This window comes from Schistocerca nitens, chromosome 6 (assembly GCF_023898315.1).
Source record: "Schistocerca nitens isolate TAMUIC-IGC-003100 chromosome 6, iqSchNite1.1, whole genome shotgun sequence".
Classification (NCBI taxonomy): Eukaryota; Metazoa; Arthropoda; class Insecta; order Orthoptera; family Acrididae; genus Schistocerca; species Schistocerca nitens.
Genome location: NC_064619.1, coordinates 244004727 through 244023473, shown reverse-complemented (window position 1 = coordinate 244023473; position 18747 = coordinate 244004727). Strand labels below are relative to the sequence as shown.

The window sequence follows — 18747 nt, the reverse complement described above, 5'->3', positions numbered from 1 at the left end:
CCGCCGGGATCAGCCGCACTGTCCATGACTGCAGCGCATCAGACCGCTCGGCTAATCCCGCGCAGCAGCAAATGGATCCCAATGATTTTGGACGGTAGTTCTTTGGATCGCGCACTGCGACGGAATATCTCTTATGTATTTGCGTGGTAAACTGTCACTACTTTTGTTGATATGCAGAAGTAACAATTTTGACAGACAGTCACGCCTTGTGCTCTAGTGTAAGTATACTTTCTTTTCTTTCTTTTGCTTGTGCCTTTTTCCCGCAATGACTCAGGGTCAGCATGGTAATCGGATTTGGCAAGGTTAATTTAAGGGGTGGCCGGATGCCCTGCCTGCCGCCACCCCGTTTCCCCCTGGATGGAATTAGTGTACCACAACTGTCTGCATCTAGTATAATCCATGGAACAGTGCGAATGTGTTCAGATGTCTGCGAGCCGTGTAACTGAGGCGGGACGTGGGGACCAGCGCGGTATTCACCTAGTGGGGTGTGGAAAACCGCCTAAAAACCACATGCAGGCTGGCCGACACCCCGGCTTCCATCGTTAAGCCGCCGGGCGGATTCGATCCGGGGCCGGCGCGCCTACCCGAGTCCAGGAAACAGCGCATTAGCACTCTAAGTAGAGATATGCTGTTAGTGGCCAAATACTACTAGCAATGTAGTAAGGAGCAGATCTTACCTGGGAAGCCACTTCTAGTACTGATTTAGATGGAGTGGAATTAACTTTAAAAAGTGGTTAATTGCCCAAGCATAATAACAGTATAAGCTTCTTAAAAGGAACATCACTTGTAATCTAAGTGGCAGACTATACGTCACCACCTACAGTGTAACACAGTGTGGTAATAGCTACTACACATGGCAAAATTGTGTACAAATGCCCCGATTTTTCATCAGGGTGTCGTAGTGGTTAGTACATTTGTGTAGTGAACAGGAGACCTGGGTTCGAGTCCTGGTCTTGGTCCAGATTTTCATTCATCACTTCAGTCTGCATATGAACATTATAGATGTTTGAGACCTTAAAAGGTTTCTGGAACCATATAGTTTCATTTGATTATTCGTCTACGGGTACTCTGTACCAGTTCAGGATGATTTTACTTACTAAGTTATTAAGGTCGTACAGAGAATTGTGTACGCACATGCATCTCAATCGTCAGTGATCAGAGATACCAGAATTATTGCACGTCTTGTGTGTAAGTGTAAAATCGGAAGTTCTGAATAGATCCTAACGTTACAATTGAAGCTAGGACATCAATATATACGCTACTATTATGACTTACACAAGTAAAGTATACCCTTAATTAAACTGAATTCCTGTCATATAGTGAATAGGGCTACGCGCACTAAACTTTCGGTATTAACTCAAAGTAAATCTCACAGTATGTATTTGCAATTGCCTAACAAATATTAGGAACCTAGATAAAGTCTCGTGTCTTAATAAATAACCCTTCCTACATAATGGCAGTCATGAAGTGCATCTATGTGCGCATTTGATTCATTCGTATCATCGTTGCCTGCATCAAAGTGACGTGGAATCAGAATACCTTTTACAACTGATTACAAAACTAACAATCACCTTCCACCTACGATTCTTCATTACCATATGGGTTTATTCAACAAACCTAAATTTTCATAAATTATATCTGTCGACATAAAGGTCAAGAAATGTAACTGGTGGCGATATATGTTTTCTCGCTACAAATGGTCTGTTTTGTTTTACGTAATAGAATTGTCTTTGCTATGAGTTCACTAATTTCTCCTCCAAATTAACCATTATTCTCTTTCTATCCCCTGACTTTAAGACAAACGAACTGATTTGTATATTTCATTGTTTTAGTTAGAAATTATTTTCTGGTATTATTTCAGCCTTGATGTTAAACTAGTTTTTCTACTTAGTACAATTAAATAATAGCATCAGAGAACGTCTCTGCCTAATAACATTCAGTGATATTTCCGTTAATAATTTTTGGAAATATTTCTCGTGGAGAACAGCGACTTTTCGTAGCACTCTAAAATGAACATAAACAGTCTCGACCGCAAGAAAACTTTAATTCTGTGTATATCGGTTTCGGTCAGTTACTATTTCCAACGAACGTCAACTGCAGTTGACGTTCGTGGAGCTCCATTCACCGCCACCGCTTACCAACATGGAATGAGGTCTGGTTCAAATGGCTCTAACAAGGGAATCTCCCCATCGCACCCCCCCTCAGATTTAGTTATAAGTTGGCACAGTGGATAGGCCTTGAAAAACTGAACACAGATCAATCGAGAAAACCGGAAGAAGTTGTGTGGAACTATGAAAAAAATTAGTAAAATATACAAACTGAGTAGTCCATGCGAACATAGGCAATATCAAGGACAATGGTTGACACGGAGCGCCGTGGTCCCGTGGTTAGCGAGAGCAGCTACCAAACGAGAGGTCCTAGGTTCAAGTCTTCCCTCTAGCGGAAAGTTTAAATTTTTATTTTCAGTTTATGTGACAAACTCTTATGTGTTCATCACTTTTTTCGGAGTGATTATCACATCCACAAGAAAACCTAAATCGGGCAAGGTAGAAGAATCTTTTTACCCATTCCCTAAGTGTACAAGTTAGGTGGGTCGACAACATATTCCTGTCATGTGACGCACATGCCGTCACCAGTGTCGTATAGAATATATCAGATGTTTTCCTGTGGAGGAATCGGTTGAACTATGACCTTGCGATCAAATGTTTTCGGTTCCCATCGGAGAGGCACGTCCTTTCGTCTACTAATCGCACGGTTTTGCGGTGCGGTCGCAAAACACAGACACTAAAAATCTTACAGTGAACAGAGACGTCAATGAACGAACGGACAGATAATAACTTTGCGAAAATAAAGAAAGTAAAATTTTCAGTCTAGGCAATACTTGAACCAACGACCTCTCGTTCCGCAGCTACTCACGCTAACCACGGGACCACGGCGCTCTTTATGCTACAGCTTCCTTGATGTTGCATATGTTGCGCATGGACTACTCAGTTTGTATATTTTACTAATTTTTTTCATAGTTCCACACAACTTCTTCCTGTTTTCTCGATTGATCTGTGTCCAGTTTTTCAAGGCTTATCCACTGTGCCAACTTATAACTAAATCTGAGGGGGGTGCGATGGGGAGGTTCCCTTGTAAGCACTATGGGACTTAACATCTGAGGTCCTCAGTCGCCTAGAACTTAGAACTACTTAAGGACATCACACACATCAATGCCCGAGGCAGGATTCGAACCTGCGACTATAGCGGTCGCGTGGTTCCAGACGGAAGTGCCTAGAACCGCTCGGCCACTGCGGCCTTCGGTATGAGGTCTGAAAACAGTCACCAACTGACCGAAATCGATAACCACAAAAACAAAAGGTTTCTTGCGGGTCAAAAAAAATGGGTCAAATGGCTCTGAGCACTATGGGACTCAACTGCTGTGGTCATCAGTCCCCTAGAACTTAGAACTACTTAAACCTAACTAACCTAAGGACATCACACACATCCATGCCCGAGGCAGGATTCGAACCTGCGACCGTAGCAGTCGCACGGTTCCGTACTGCGCGCCTAGAACCGCGAGACCACCGCGGCCGGCGGTTTCTTGCGGGCGAGACTGTTTACGTTCGTTTTAAAATATTTCCTTTAATTAAATTTTATTATTTCAGTTCAAATAATTCACTTGCATTTCTCTAGGGAGAGAATCTTTTTCACTACTCCTTTCTTTTGTGGGGGTGATTCCAGTTCTTTCTTGACACTGAATAGGAACTTCTTTATTTCAGTTTAATATACCTCGGCATTATTAGACTTTCGTATACAGTAGTAAGCCGTGACAACCAGTAACAAGTTCTTACGCACAATAAAGCAATTCGACGTTAAAAAATACATACGTATATGAAAAAAAAACCTACTTCCACCACCGCTTTATGCCATACAAGTTAAACAATTCGGGCAGAATATGCATCATCGGATGTTGGCTGATCACGACCCTCTGTCTTCTCCTACTTCTTTAAAAGTCACTCGTCACTCACAAAACAATGTAACTAATGGTAAAACCTTGACGTGCGTAAGTGAATGGTTCTAACTAATTATTAATATACTATTTAGATAAAATATTGGCAATAAGTGGGCGAAATTAATAGTGTACGATCAATCATCACTTTCCGAAATTAGTGTCAGCGAAATGCCAGTCATCCCTAAGTTCCTATTACTCAAAGCGAAAATAAATTATTTTCTTGACAATAACGCACCACACTATCCTCTGTGAGCGCATAATTATATAACTCTCCACGTCGGACACACTGTTGTATCAGAATTATATAAACACTCAACCATAAATGAGCTTGAGGAACTGAAACGCAAATACGAATTTAGAGAACCGTTCAGATCAGTATGTGATCCCCATTTACAATCAAGACTCATTAGCCAGAGTCTGATCATCATATAGGTTGCACCACTGATCTCTCACTTCCAGTAAAATATTTTATCCACTCCTCAGTATCAAATAGCCGTATCTCCCTCGTTACCTTTCCTATTTGCCACGTCAACATTTACAAAGAATTCGCAAGCGGAAACTCGCACTACGTGTTCTTAGACTAGAGTCGATCAGTACATGTACAAAAAAAGCCAATTAACTCTACACTCCAGGAGCTGCTATTCCGCTACGATTAGCATTAATATAGCTGGCAATGATTATTCACATATCACCTGTATTGAGAATACAGTTTATCCAAACTGTTCTATGTCGACTTTGCCCCAAGAATAGTTCAACCACGACTGACTTAATCTGATGTTAAACGATTTAGGGTCCATTTACCAAACAATGCATGGGGGATACCATTACTTTTAACAATTAATTAGATTTTAGATGGCCTTCGAGTCTTCTTCTCGTGGCCGGTCACTACAAAGTAGTCTAAATCGCTCACACTGTCTGCGAACGACAGCTCAATTTTTAATTTGAAGCCATATCGCGTGACCATTGTGCAGCATTTAAGAGGATGACATTCAAAAGCCCGTTGCAGTAGTCTAAACGTTTCCGACTGGCACCAACGATGGTTTATTAGACTCTCTCCGTTATATCATAAGTGATGAAACTTGGTTTCACTTTCCGGTCATGTGAATTCACAGATCACGAGGTACTGGGAAACGGAGAACCCTAACGGTGTGTGTCAGCAACCACTCCATGATTCTTTTTTTTTTTTAATAAATTTTAAAAAAAATCGGCGTTTGGTGGGGTGTAACTGAACGCACATCGTTGGACAGATTTTTTTTTTACACTACCTTCAACACGGTTGCATTTATGGAAATTTTTGATGCATTTTCTGCTCAACTCACTGAATATAAAAAACAATACTGCTTTTTCCAGCAAGATGGTGCAACATGCCACACGTGTAAGGTATCCCTGGAACGAGTCCTTGTCGTCTTCTCTGAGGAACGAACTGTCAGCAAATATTTGTGGCCACCACGTTCGCCGGATCTAACATAACGTGATTTTTTCCTGGGGGGGGGGGGGGGGGGGGGACACTTGAAGAGCAAGATCTATGAAACAAACCCACACACAATACAGGAACCGAAAGACATCAGCGCGAAGTTGCCGCCATCGATATCCGAACTTTATGCCGGGTGTATTTGAATATCCTTAGACGTGCACAGCTGTATACTGATGTTACAGGGGGTCACATTCAATGGCTAATATGAATGTATTTTTCGTTATAAATAAATGCTAAGTCATTTTCAGGTCTCCGTTTCTGTAATTTCATTGCATTTCCTTTGTACTTACAAGGACTACTTTAACTGCGCCGCCCTGCACAATTCCCTTTTGACCTGTCACAATCACTTCTGCTACCCTCCTCGTAGACGGGTCTGACCTGTCCATTCTTAGAGTTCCTCGGCACAGTCTTTCGTTAGAGGGATCTCCGGTATACTGTATTATGGTTAAAAGGAGGACTAACTCGGCTGCAAATTCGGTATACAACATGACAGGGATTCCACTGGACTGTGGAGCGTTGTTCATTTTAGCGATTTCAGTTGTTTCTCAACACTGCTGACATTAATATCTTTACCGCTCATCTTTGCACAGGTGCTAGAATTAAATTGGGGCAATACTCCTGGATTTTCATTTGTGAAGGAATATTTGAAAACAGAGTTGATCATTTTTTACCCTTAATTTCAATCCGTCTCGTCCATGTGTGCCTGGACGCTAACGTTGGTACCACTATCAGCCTTTACATATGAACAAAGTTTCTTTGGGCTTTGTGAGAGGTAATTTGCTACGGGAGTCGTTGAAGGCTTCTCGCATTGCCCTCTTGACAGCCAAATGCGTTCCGTTCAACATCTCCCTGTCTCCAGCCCTACATACGCTTTGCTTTAGACTCATTACTCAGTAGTCTGTGTACTGACTGTTTTTCATGCTCGTCTCCAGAACTATGAGAGACATTCGATAAATATGCACAGGTTGGTATTACTGTGGATTGTTCGATGCAACAACAATGAAAATTACATCAGAAGTAACTGGGAGTTACAGGAAGCAAGATGTGTTTTTGTTTTTTTCTGTGGGTACTCCAACATAAAATTGGTGAAAGGCAGAAATGGACACTCAAGGGTCTTGGGCACTGCGACTTTTGAGGGGTCGTACATCAAGACCGAAAATTTATGCGGCAAAAACCCACCAGAAATCTACAGTGCATTAAGTGAAGTTTGTGGTGAGTTTACAGTGAACCGTACAGTTTCATGTTCGGTTAGTCGTTTTCGTGGTGTTCGTATGAGCGTAGTCGGTAAAGACCCGGAGAGCCAGAAACGTCAACAAATGAACGAAGTATGAAACTTGTGGCAGATGCGCTTGAAGAAGATCGCAGTGCGACTTGTGAGGACTCTCTGATGTCACGAGAATTTCCCCAACAACAAAATTCCGTATTCTGATAATTGATTTGAAGAAGATAAAAGTTTCTGCGAGATGGGCCCCACCCTGTTCGATTGCTGAAGAGAAGCAGAAACGCTATGACACTGCAACATTGCTCAAATAACGATTCTAACGTGAAGATTAAGGATTCTTGTGCCGAATTGTCGCTATTGATGAAACGTGGATTAGAGACACTGAACTGGAGTTGAAATCACAGCCCGTTGAGTGGAGAGTTTCAGAATCTCCACGACCAAAAAAATTTCGACGCGCTTAAACATAGCTTAAGCAATAAGCGATTTTTGCTTACAATCTCCAAGGAATCTGTCATGCATAGCGGTGGAGCAAATTCAGTAGATAGACAGCTGTCCCACTGCCCGCAGTAAGGCGATCTGTGTGGTAACACATACAGTTCACAAAAATGGCTCTGAGCACTATGGGACTTAACAGCTGAGGTCATCAGTCCCCTAGAACTCAGAACTACTTAAACCTAACTAACCTAAGGACGTCATACACATCCATGCGCGAGGCAGGATTCAAACCAGCGACCGTAGCAGTCGCGCGGTTCCAGACTGTAGCGCCTAGAGCCGCTCGGCCACACTGGCCGGCTACAGTTCACAATATTGGCCCTTAATCACAGTTTCAAGTGAGTCTCACTGACTATTCAGCTCTTGAAAGCAGTAACTTTTGGTGTGCAGGAAAAGCTCAGACTACTTCAATTTATAGAAGATGTTGCACTATTACTATTTGCAAAGGTGATATTAGCCATGTGTCTAATGTTGGGAATGACTGGTCTGTGTGGTGTAGCTGATAATGTGGAAGAGTCCTGTGATGACTTCCTGAAGAGCTGAGATAATGAGTGCCAGCACAGTGACCAGTGTTTCAGTGACAGTCTGTCTTAACTCGTGAATCGACACAGCGAGATCCGTAGTGTTGTTGATAGGCCTGAGTAATTCCAGGGAGCACTGACTGGTCGAGGGACCATGTGTGGTCAGGAGAAATCCCACAGACTAATTCTGATCTTGTCAAGTTCTGCCTGATTTTAGCAGATTGTTGATTCTTTAATGAGGGCCTTAGCTGTATTCCTTCATTCTTCCGGTGCTGGGAGGTGAAAACAATCTTTGATTGGTGGATGATGCTTAATGACATCCTTGGACAGCTTCTTGGGTGTAGAGGGGCAGGAGTCCAGATTGCCGTCATTGAGAATTCTTGTGCTGAACACAGCAACCAACTCCAGTTCTCTTAATTTATCCAGACCTCATCTCCTTAATTGCCTACCTTTATGCAAGAGGTGTTGGCCAACTTTTGCAGGATGAACTAGGATCAGAATACCAGGTCACCAATTTTTTTAAACCTAGTGCTGGTCTGGAGCAGGTGACAGAGGATTTAGGATCACTTTGCAAAGATTTCACTAAGGAAGACACCGTGGTTATAGTGGGTGGGGCAGGTAACAGTATTGACAGAGATCCTGGGTACAGTATAGAGTGTGACCTGGCGAAGATTGTGTCAGCATCGAAGCATACTAGTGTTGAGTTTGTATCTGTTCTTGGGCGCCATGACCGACCTCATTTGAACTCTTCTGTCAAGAGAGTTAATTTGGAGCTGGAACGGCTGCTCATGTCAGGTGCGGGGTCACACATTGGTGTGGTTCCTGTTGATTCTCTCAGTAGGTGGGATTATACTAGGCATGGCCTTCACCTCAACAGGAAGGGGAAGGGTAAATTGGCTGGGGAAATAGCAGGAAAGTTAAAGGGGGGAGGCACTATCATGAGTGGTAAAATACCAGTGGTTATAGGATTCAGAAAAGACCCTTTTTTAGGGTAGGGAGGACAGAAAGAAAGCAAATTTTAAGAGAGGTTAGAACTGAGACAAATCTTCAGTTTGAGAAAGAAATCAAAAAACATAATTCCAGCTTATTACATCAGCATAAACAGCCATTGGTTAAGAATTTTCAACTGTCAGCAGATATTTTAACTCCACCCAATCTTAACTCAGTCAATGAGAAATGTCAGCTATCTTTATTGCATCAAAATATTCGAGGACTGAGAAATAAAATTAATGAATTAACTATCTGCATAGATGAATTAGAGTCTTCAAACCCAGCTGACATAATCTGCCTCTCTGAACATCATGTGACCACTGGTATAGAACTTTTAAGTGTTACAGGGTTTAGGTTAGCATCTCACTTTTGTAGATTAGAAATGGAGAAAGGAGGAGTTGCCACATTCATCAGGAACTGTCATAAATTTAAGAACATAGACATTCATAAATTTTGCCTAGAACAGCATATGGAAGCATGTGCAACAGAATTAGAATTTCACAAAAAATCCTTCATAATATTAAGTGTATATCGAGCACCTGCAGGTAACTTTAATCTGTTTGTCAACCACCTTGAAGCTGTACTGGCCCATTTAACAACCAAAAACAAAGAAATAGTGGTTGCTGGTGATTTCAATGTAGATTTCCTTAAAGACTCTCCCAATAAGAACTTGTTTGAGTTAGTAACACTATCATTCAACTTAATTCCCACAGTAAAGTTCCCCACTAGGATAGCCACTTGCTCACAAACAGCCATTGATAATATCTTTATAGAAAAGTCCAATGAACAAAATTATATTACAAAACCAATAGTCAATGGCCTCTCAGACCATGACATGCAGTTCCTTCTGTTAAATGTTAATACTGAACAGGATATAAAATCTGTTAAATCTGAGCTCAAAAGGGTAATCAGTAAGCCAAAAATTGATTATTTTAGGACACTCCTCAGAGACATTCACTGGACTGATGTTTACAGCGTTCATGGCATGAATGAAAAATATAACATTTTTGCTAATAAAGTGCTTACCTTATTCGAACACTGCTTTCCCCCAAAACTTACCAAGGTTAGAGCAAAGTCTACAAAGAAGCCATGGATTACTCGAGGAATAGGGGTATCTTGTAAAACAAAAAGAAAACTGTATCTGTCACTCCGAAACATTTCCAATGTTGATGCTATAGCACATTATAAGAAATACTGCAAAATATTAAAGACTGTAATACGGATGTCAAAGCAAATATATTACAAGGAAAAGATAGTCATATCGGATAACAAAATAAAGACAATATGGGATATAGTGAAGGAGGAGACCGGTAGAACCAGGCATGAAGAGGAACAAATAGCATTAAGAGTAAATGATACATTGGTGACAGATGTGTATAGTGTTGCAGAACTTTTTAACAAACATTTTATAACTGTTACTGACAAGATGGGGTTGTCAGGTTCGGTAGATGCTGCTATGGGTTACCTTAGACCAGACATTTCAAGTAACTTCCTTAATATGAATTTGACCCTCACTACCCCAACAGAAATAATGTCCATCATAAAATCTTTAAAATCAAAAACATCTAGTGGGTATGATGAAATATCAACAAAGTTAATTAAAGAATGTGATTCTGAGCTAAGTAACATATTAAGCTATCTGTGTAACCAGTCGTTTATTAGTGGAATATTTCCTGAATGGCTGAAATATGCTGAAGTTAAGCCACTGTTTAAGAAGGGAGATAAAGAAATAGCATCAAATTTCCGTCCAATTTCACTGTTGCCAGCATTCTCAAAAATTTTCGAAAAAGTAATGTACAGTCGTCTTTATAACCATCTTATCTCAAATAACATACTGTCAAAGTCACAGTTTGGATTTCTAAAAGTTTCTGATATTGAGAAGGCTATCTACACTTACAGTGAAAATGTGCTTAATTCATTAGACAAAAAATTGCAGGCAACTGGTATATTTTGTGATCTGTCAAAGGCATTTGACTGTGTAAATCACAATATCCTTTTAAGTAAACTAGAATATTATAGTATAACAGGAAATGCTGCAAAATGGTTCAAATCTTATATCTCTGGCAGGAAACAAAGGGTGTTATTAGGAAAGAGGCATGTATCAAGCTATCAGGCATCATCCAACTGGGAACTAATTACATGTGGGGTCCCACAAGGTTCCATTTTGGGGCCCTTACTTTTTCTTGTGTATATCAATGACCTTTCATCAGTAACATTACCAGATGCCAAGTTTGTTTTGTTTGCCGATGATACAAACATTGCAATAAATAGCAAGTCAAATGTAGTCTTAGAAAGATCAGCCAATAAAATATTTGTGGACATTAATCACTGGTTCCTAGCCAATTCTTTGTCACTAAACTTTGAAAAAACACACTACATGCAGTTCAGAACTTGTAAGGGGTGTCCCAAGAGTATATGTCTAACATACGATGACAAGAAGATAGAAGAAGTGGACAGTGTTAAATTCTTGGGATTACAGCTTGATAATAAATTCAACTGGGAGGAGCACACCACAGAACTGCTGAAGCGTCTTAACAAATCTCTGTTTGCAATGCGAATTTTGTCAGACATAGGGGATATAAAAATGAAAAAGCTGGCATACTATGCTTACTTTCATTCCATAATGTCATATGGGATTATTTTTTGGGGTAATTCATCAAGCCAAGCTAAAGTTTTTCGGGCACAAAAACGTGCAGTGAGAGTTATATGTGGTGTGAACTCAAGAACATCCTGCAGAAGCCTGTTTAGGGAACTAGGGATACTAACTACTGCTTCCCAATATATTTATTCCTTAATGAAATTTGTCATTAAAAATATATCACTTTTTCGAACCAACAGCTCAATTCATGGAATCAATACTAGAAATAAGAATAATCTTCACAAGGATTTAAAGTCACTTAGTCTTGTACAAAAAGGTGTGCATTATTCAGGAACACACATTTTCAATAACTTGCCAGCAGCCATAAAAAGCTTAACAACCAATGAAATTCAGTTTAAGAGAAGCCTAAAGGATTTATTGGTGGCCAACTCCTTCTACTCCATTGATGAATTTCTTAGTAAAACCAACTGATTTGTATATAAGTACAACATAACTTCTGCACAATTTCAGTGCAGTAATGTGTTCGTTGAAAATTTGTGTGTGTGTGTGTGTGTGTGTGTGTTAGTATAATCTAACTTCTGCACCATTTCAGTGCAGTAATGTGTTCATTGTAAATAAGTATTACAGTAGTTGTATTACCTTATAAATAAATAAAAAACTTTTTTATTTTAAATTCAGTGCATTAGTATTTGTAAAATTACTCGTAGTGTTCATTAAAAAATGACGATCATTCCACTTGGGACCTGTGGAATGGTACATTAGCTTATTTGTTTTAATTGTAAATATTTGTCATGTATTGTTGTTTTTCTGACATGTTCCACATCCTGGAGGACCTCCTCACTGCGGATCAATTGGAATGAAAGTAAATCTAATCTAATCTAATCTAATCTAATTTCTTCACTTCAACTGCAGTTCATAACCAATATATTATAGTCAGCGCCTGCATTTCCTCCTGGAAAAGTCTTACAGCTTAAAGTGTGGTTTCAAAAGTTGTCTTAAGATTATACGATCAATGTGAACCACCCAGTGCTCCTTGTCTCTTCCCCAACACAACCACCTTTCACGATTTTTGAATGACGTAGTAGAGATTATTAAATTATACTCTGTACAAAATTCTACTAGGCATCTTCCTCTTTCAGTCCTTTCTCCCAGTCCATGTTCTCCTATTTTTCTTTCTCTTCCTTTTCCTAATACGAATTCCACACACCCATCATAATTAAACTTCTGTCTCCATTAACAATCTGTATGACTACCTTTACCTCATTACACATTCTTTTAATCTCTCCTTTATCTGCAGAGCTAGTTCACAAATAAACTTTTCTACTGTGGTGGGTATTGGCTTTGTATCTTTGAACTTCTAGTGATAGCCCTATACTCACCTTATGAGAAGTACTGTCATTCCTGCCACGCCACTTCACTAATTCCCGCTATAGTCATATTCAATTTATCAGTTTTGCTTTTCAAATTTTTCTACCCTCTCTACCAAATTTAGAGCTCTGACATTTCATATTCAGGCTTGAATGGCAGCCTTGGTCTCTCCTGATGACAACTTCCTCCTGAGTAGTTATCACCTAAAGATCCAAATGGAGGATTTTCTCACTTCTGGAATATTTTACCCAAGAGGAAACAATTATCATTAAGCCAGACAGTAGAGCTGCATGCCTCTCGTGAAAAGATAATGGCTATAGCTTCCCCATGCTTTCTGCCGTCCATAGAACCAGACAGCAGGGCTGTGTTAGCTAACATTACAAGGCCAAATCAGTTAATTTCTAGACTGTTGGCCCTGCAACTACTGAACAGGCTGCTACCCTCTTCATGAATGACAGGTGTCTGACCTTCCCATAGACGGCCCTCCATTTTGGTTGCATCTGTGGTATGGCTGTCTGTATCACTGAGGTGCACAACCCACACCACCCTGGCAAGGTCCATTTTTCACTGGGGACTGGTACTGTATTGCTATGAAAAATGGATTGGGCATGTTACATGCAGTTTTTCTCAATCCAAACATTCCTACTGCAGGAATTGAAAATATCTTGTCTGGTGAATTACCCTGTACCTGTGAGAAAATTGCAATTATCTACTATACCCCATGCCTATGCCTTTAAAAGATGAGACAAATGTAGCAATTGTTCATGCATATCAGATCATGGTCTTATCCAAAGCAGGTCTTTGTTTTATGAATTGGCTTCTTGTTGATATTTCACCTTTGACTGCATGGCATACAGCCTCTTCCAGTCTAGTAGTACACAGCTGACTTGCAGCTTCATTGTTGGTTCTGACTGTGGTGAATGTACTCATTTCTTAACGGCACTGATAAACTTCACAAAGAGGTTGTGTAATGGCACTTCATGGTGAAAAAAATTCTTCTGATACAGCTGCCGGGCATCCCCCCCCCCCCCCCCCCCCCAAATTACACTTACCTAGTATATTATTGGGCTTCTTCCCAATGCATTGTCACACATGCATGTGCTCTTACCTAATATTTTACACATTACAGAGAAATGGTATGTTTATGGACACAAGTTCATATTCCAAATCATACCTTCTCAGTACTGCTACATAGCCACTCCAGGATCTCAACACTACCTATTTTTCATTTATTTATTTATAATTGTTTGCAGCTTCTCGGAAATAAATGATAGTTGCAAAAGAGTAGCACTGCTTGAAGTGTGATGAATGCATGAGAGTGATACAGGAACAATTGGTATTTAAAAAGCAATCATTTCTGAGATTTTATAAGGTTACATTTTCCTCTTTGAATTTAATTCTCCTTGTGAGCTTTGCTGGGGTGAACTGTTCGAGACCTTCTTCCATCTTTAGGTGATTGCTGAGAAATGATAGGTTGGTATACTGGCATGGCCTCATTTGGATCCTCACTTCCTGATGAAATTTTCTCTTTTTTGCCTTTGTTGTTTCCTGTTGTCATAGTTTTTCTCTTTTCCAGCCTACCTACCTCTTTCAGAAATTTTGTTTCTGTTCTCTGCTCAAACCATAATATTAACCTTGTGCTTTCACTTACAGCATTGTATCTTGTTGACTGCTGTTTGCTATATGGATGGTACTAAGTGAAAACATAAGTGATAATTAAATCAACACACTAGCTGCTATTGATATACATCATTGGGGACATGGTGAGAATGTGTTCCCCAATCGGGACTCAAACCTGGGCTCTCCTGCTTACATAGCAGACACTCTATCCATCTGAGCCACCAAGGGGCCAGAAGATAGTGCGCCTGCAGGGTCTTATCCCTTGCACACTCCCCGTGAGACCACATTCCCAACATATCCACACCACTATATTCGTAGTGCACCCAATAGATGTTTGCCCATCACACTCATTACTCATGGCAGATTAATCTACCAAGTCACGTACGAGTTGGGGCATAGCGTGTGCGTTCGCACAAGAAGGTCAATGGCTGGGTAGCCTTATTTTAACTATATATATGAAGGTAGTATCTGTTCCCAAAAGAACAGATTTATTTTAATTAAGATTTGTCATTTCATTCTAGAGAAGCTGTGCGGTCATCAATGGTATCTGTTCTTTCAGGAACAGATACTACCTTCATATATAGAAAACATAAGTGATTAATAGGTGGACAATAGTCCACAACATTTTTGTTCATAATGTAACGTCCATTCATAACTATCTTAATGATACATAGATGGTGCTTTATAAATTTTAAAAGGCAGGAATATGGATTTTGTTCATAGGTGAAAGTAATAAAAACCTCTTTCTTTTTTTTCACAGCCGGAACTTTATCTGTGCACACCAATAAAAGTTGATCCAGCCAAGAACTACTATATTGGTGAGTCTATTTCTTTGTATTGTTTATCTAAATTAGTGTTAAGCATTTGGTTAGATGACTGACTTGACAAATGTCAGACTACAAATCAGAAGGTACAGTCCATGTTTTAAAGTAAGATTTTTTGGATATAAAGTTCTCAGTTAACTTGCTGCATCAAATTCAGATAAAGTCCTAAGCTTATGATGATTGCAATAGGTGTCAATCAATAAAATATTTAAATATGTTGCCAGTCTGTATGCAGGAGAGCCAATAGTACTGATGACTAATCTTAGTGGGCTGCCTATAATACGAAGTGTGCCTGCTACTGAGATCAATAGTTAGCTCTATTGGCTCTCCTACATAGAGGCTGGTGGAGTATTTAAATAAATTGTTATCACCTAGTCGGCCACTGCAACACCGTATTAAGAACTTCAAAATATTTGTAGGTTTCATACAGTAGTTGAGGATAGGCCCAAGCGAAGCCATGGTCAGCCTCAATGTGATCTCCCTTTTTACAAAAGTATTAGTAAAGGACATATTAAAACTACTGACTTTGTAACGAGCACATATTTCTTGTACGGTGGAAATTATTATGAAATGACTGATGGAACAGCCATTGTTATGCATCGCAAACCGCAGATAATTTTCAGTGGAGATTTTCAAAGAATGGGCGTCAAACAGAGCTCCCCTCCATCCATCCTGCTTCTTTGGATATGTTGATGATAAACTTGTAATCTGGCTGCATGGCACTTCATCAACCATACTGTAATGAGCAGCAGTGTGGTGTAATGGTTAGCATTCCTGTCTGGCATGCTGCAGGATTCCAGTTCAAACCCGACCACCAGCAGATACCTGTTATTTCATTTTATCCGTTCTGGAAAGTTCTTCAAACTTCTTATGTTTGTATATTCTGGAATATTGGATGTTTGTATAAATAGCAGAACTCTCCATCCAGGAGTTCTGTTCTGTTCTGATGATGTCGGTGTTCATAATAAATGTGATTTCAGTGCTAAGTGTGGTGCTTCATCAATGAACATGCTTTCAAATTTGATTCTGGTTGTGATGTGACAAAATTAATATTATACATCTAGGATTTACAGTAGAGGTGTGCTGACTGAATGGAAAGCAGATAGATGACTCGGTCATTCTGCATCAATAGTTGATGCAAAAGGACCTCTGTCCCAGTAAGTGTAGCTTTTCTCATACAGCTCAAAAGAGATCTGTGCTGACAAGAATCACCTCAGCTCCAAGGTTAATAATCTGATACAGTGTTCAGAAAGAATGAGTATTCAGTCCATGATATTAGGTCTACACAGTTGAAGAAACATACACAGTGTGCCATTTGACCAAGCCAAGAGGACCAACACACAAAGTAGCTTTGATTCTGTGGTGTAACGACTAATAAGATAGGTAGAGTTCCAAATAGGCAAAGAATCAGACAAGTTTCCAGATACCCAGAAAAATGAAAGAAATGTGACCTGTTTAAGGTAATCTTGACCTGAGAGTTCCTTGAGAGTGTGACAACAGTAACAGGGGTCAGTCTATACGGACTACTGCCAATTGTCAGTGAATACCAGTGTCACCTTAAACACAAGAGTATTGTACAATCAGCATTGGCTGAGAATTTGGCAATTACTGTGATAACAATTTCGAGACACACTGATTATAAACTTATCAACACATGGAAGCATGCATTTGATAAAGAAAGAGTACAGACGAAGACATCTCATAGTTTACTGCATGATGTACATGGTGGTACTGTAACTGACACTGGACAAAGAGTGTGAATGTAATCTCTGGCCATCAAGGGTGCCACCTCAGCATACGTTATATCTATGATGTAATCTAGAAAGTCGGATGCCATCCTCTGTGCATAGAGGAAGAGCCTCGCCAGTTTCATGACAGACTTAGCTGATGATATAATATTATACATCTAGGTATAAGATTTACAGTAGAGGTGGTGAAAGATGGTAAATTGCCTTTCTTAGGTGTGCTGACTGAATGGAAAGCAGATAGATGACTCGGTCATTCTGCATCAATAGTTGATGCAAAAGGACCTCTATCCCAGTAAGTGTAGCTTTTCTCATCCAGCTCAAAAGAGGGGCGAGTCTCTCCCTCTATGCACAGAGGATGGCATCCGACTTTCTAGATTACATCATAGATATAACGTATGCTGAGGTGGCACCCTTGATGGCCAGAGATTACATTCACACTCTTTGTCCAGTGTCAGTTACAGTACCACCATGTACATCATGCAGTAAACTATGAGATGTCTTCGTCTGTACTCTTTCTTTATCAAATGCATGCTTCCATGCGTTGATAAGTTTATAATCAGTGTGTCTCGAAATTGTTATCACAGTAATTGCCAATGTTTTTCTAATCACAGAGTCCCAAGAGTTTGGTATATGAGCCAGAATTCTCAGCCAATGATGTTGATGATGATGATGATGATGATGATGATGATGATGATTATATGAGGATGGCAATGATGACAGTGATTAAAAGTTGGGGATCCAAGGCCTCCAACATTAAAGACTTTGTAGCCGTAAGACTTTTTTCCCAATTAATGTGCCAGGTGGTTTTATTCCCACGTTAAACTGTATGCACTCCGTAACTGGCTAATAATGTGGAATCCTGACCTGTGAAAGGCCAAGAAATGCCACCTCAACAGGAGCCTGTTCTTGTAGCACAGTGACCTTCCAAAAAAATTGGAAGGAAAAATTTGTCCACTGTCCAATTGATGTTCACAATGCAAGTCATCCCAACCTCTGATGTGAATAATTGGTAATTATTTACAGGCAAAACCTTACTCTCCCTTATACAATCACCATAAAATATTTTATTCAAGAGTCCATGCAATAATCATTAGCCAGAATTTTATCCACAAATGAATATTCATATACAAAAAAATAGCAAGTTACAATTACACGTCTTCATGGAAGTGAAATGAAAATCACATGTATAACACATTTGTTAAAATAAAAGCAGGTTTAGGTTCAGTAAAAACAAATACTGTCCCACTTGATCTCTTGAATATATCCAGTTTACATTGTTAATAATCTGATTACCAAAAGTCACAAATTGACTCAATAGAAAAACTAAAATGTAGTAGGTAGAACTTTCTTTATACACAATCAGCACACATTCTTGAAATGTTAATTATTTGATTTCTATTGATCTATTCTCTTGAGAATATGAAGAATTAGAGATTTGTACTCTCAGTGATCTGAAGATCATGCGAGAATTAATGATATGCCTTCATTAAAAGCAAATCCTTGCGACTTCAAACAAGTTTGGATACAGGAAAATTTTAGGAACAGCTCCTGAAACTCTTACTGTGTGTGCTAGATCCAGTATGGTAAATGTATTTACATGTTACAGTTATACAAATTTTAAAAAAATGGAAAATCACTGACTATAAATTAAACGGCAGTAAGGTATTGAAAGTTCCATGTTTTATGAAATGAAAATTGAACTTCACAAAACAGTTTGTAATCTCCTCGAAAGTGCTTAAACAGTTCAAATATTTACCATGACTGTTGTTTCTTGCACTAAGTTGGAACAAGTCATCATTGTACTTGTCCATTCAGTTTGTCATTTCGCAATTATTCTTCTACAAACAGTCAATAATAAACCACCAGGAGAGATGTAGCTGCATCTGCTGCTGTAG

At 39.6% G+C, this 18747-nt stretch overlaps 1 protein-coding gene across 1 annotated transcript in view; it reads left to right on the top strand.

The window, feature by feature from the left end:
- The window catches only part of LOC126262285 (peptidylglycine alpha-hydroxylating monooxygenase), a 233772-nt gene that overhangs the window by 132608 nt on the left and 82417 nt on the right, over positions 1-18747 (top strand). The window contains exon 2 of the mRNA XM_049958803.1: positions 15041-15098. Within this exon, the coding sequence (XP_049814760.1) occupies positions 15041-15098 (58 nt within the window). The remainder of the gene's footprint in view (positions 1-15040; positions 15099-18747) is intronic.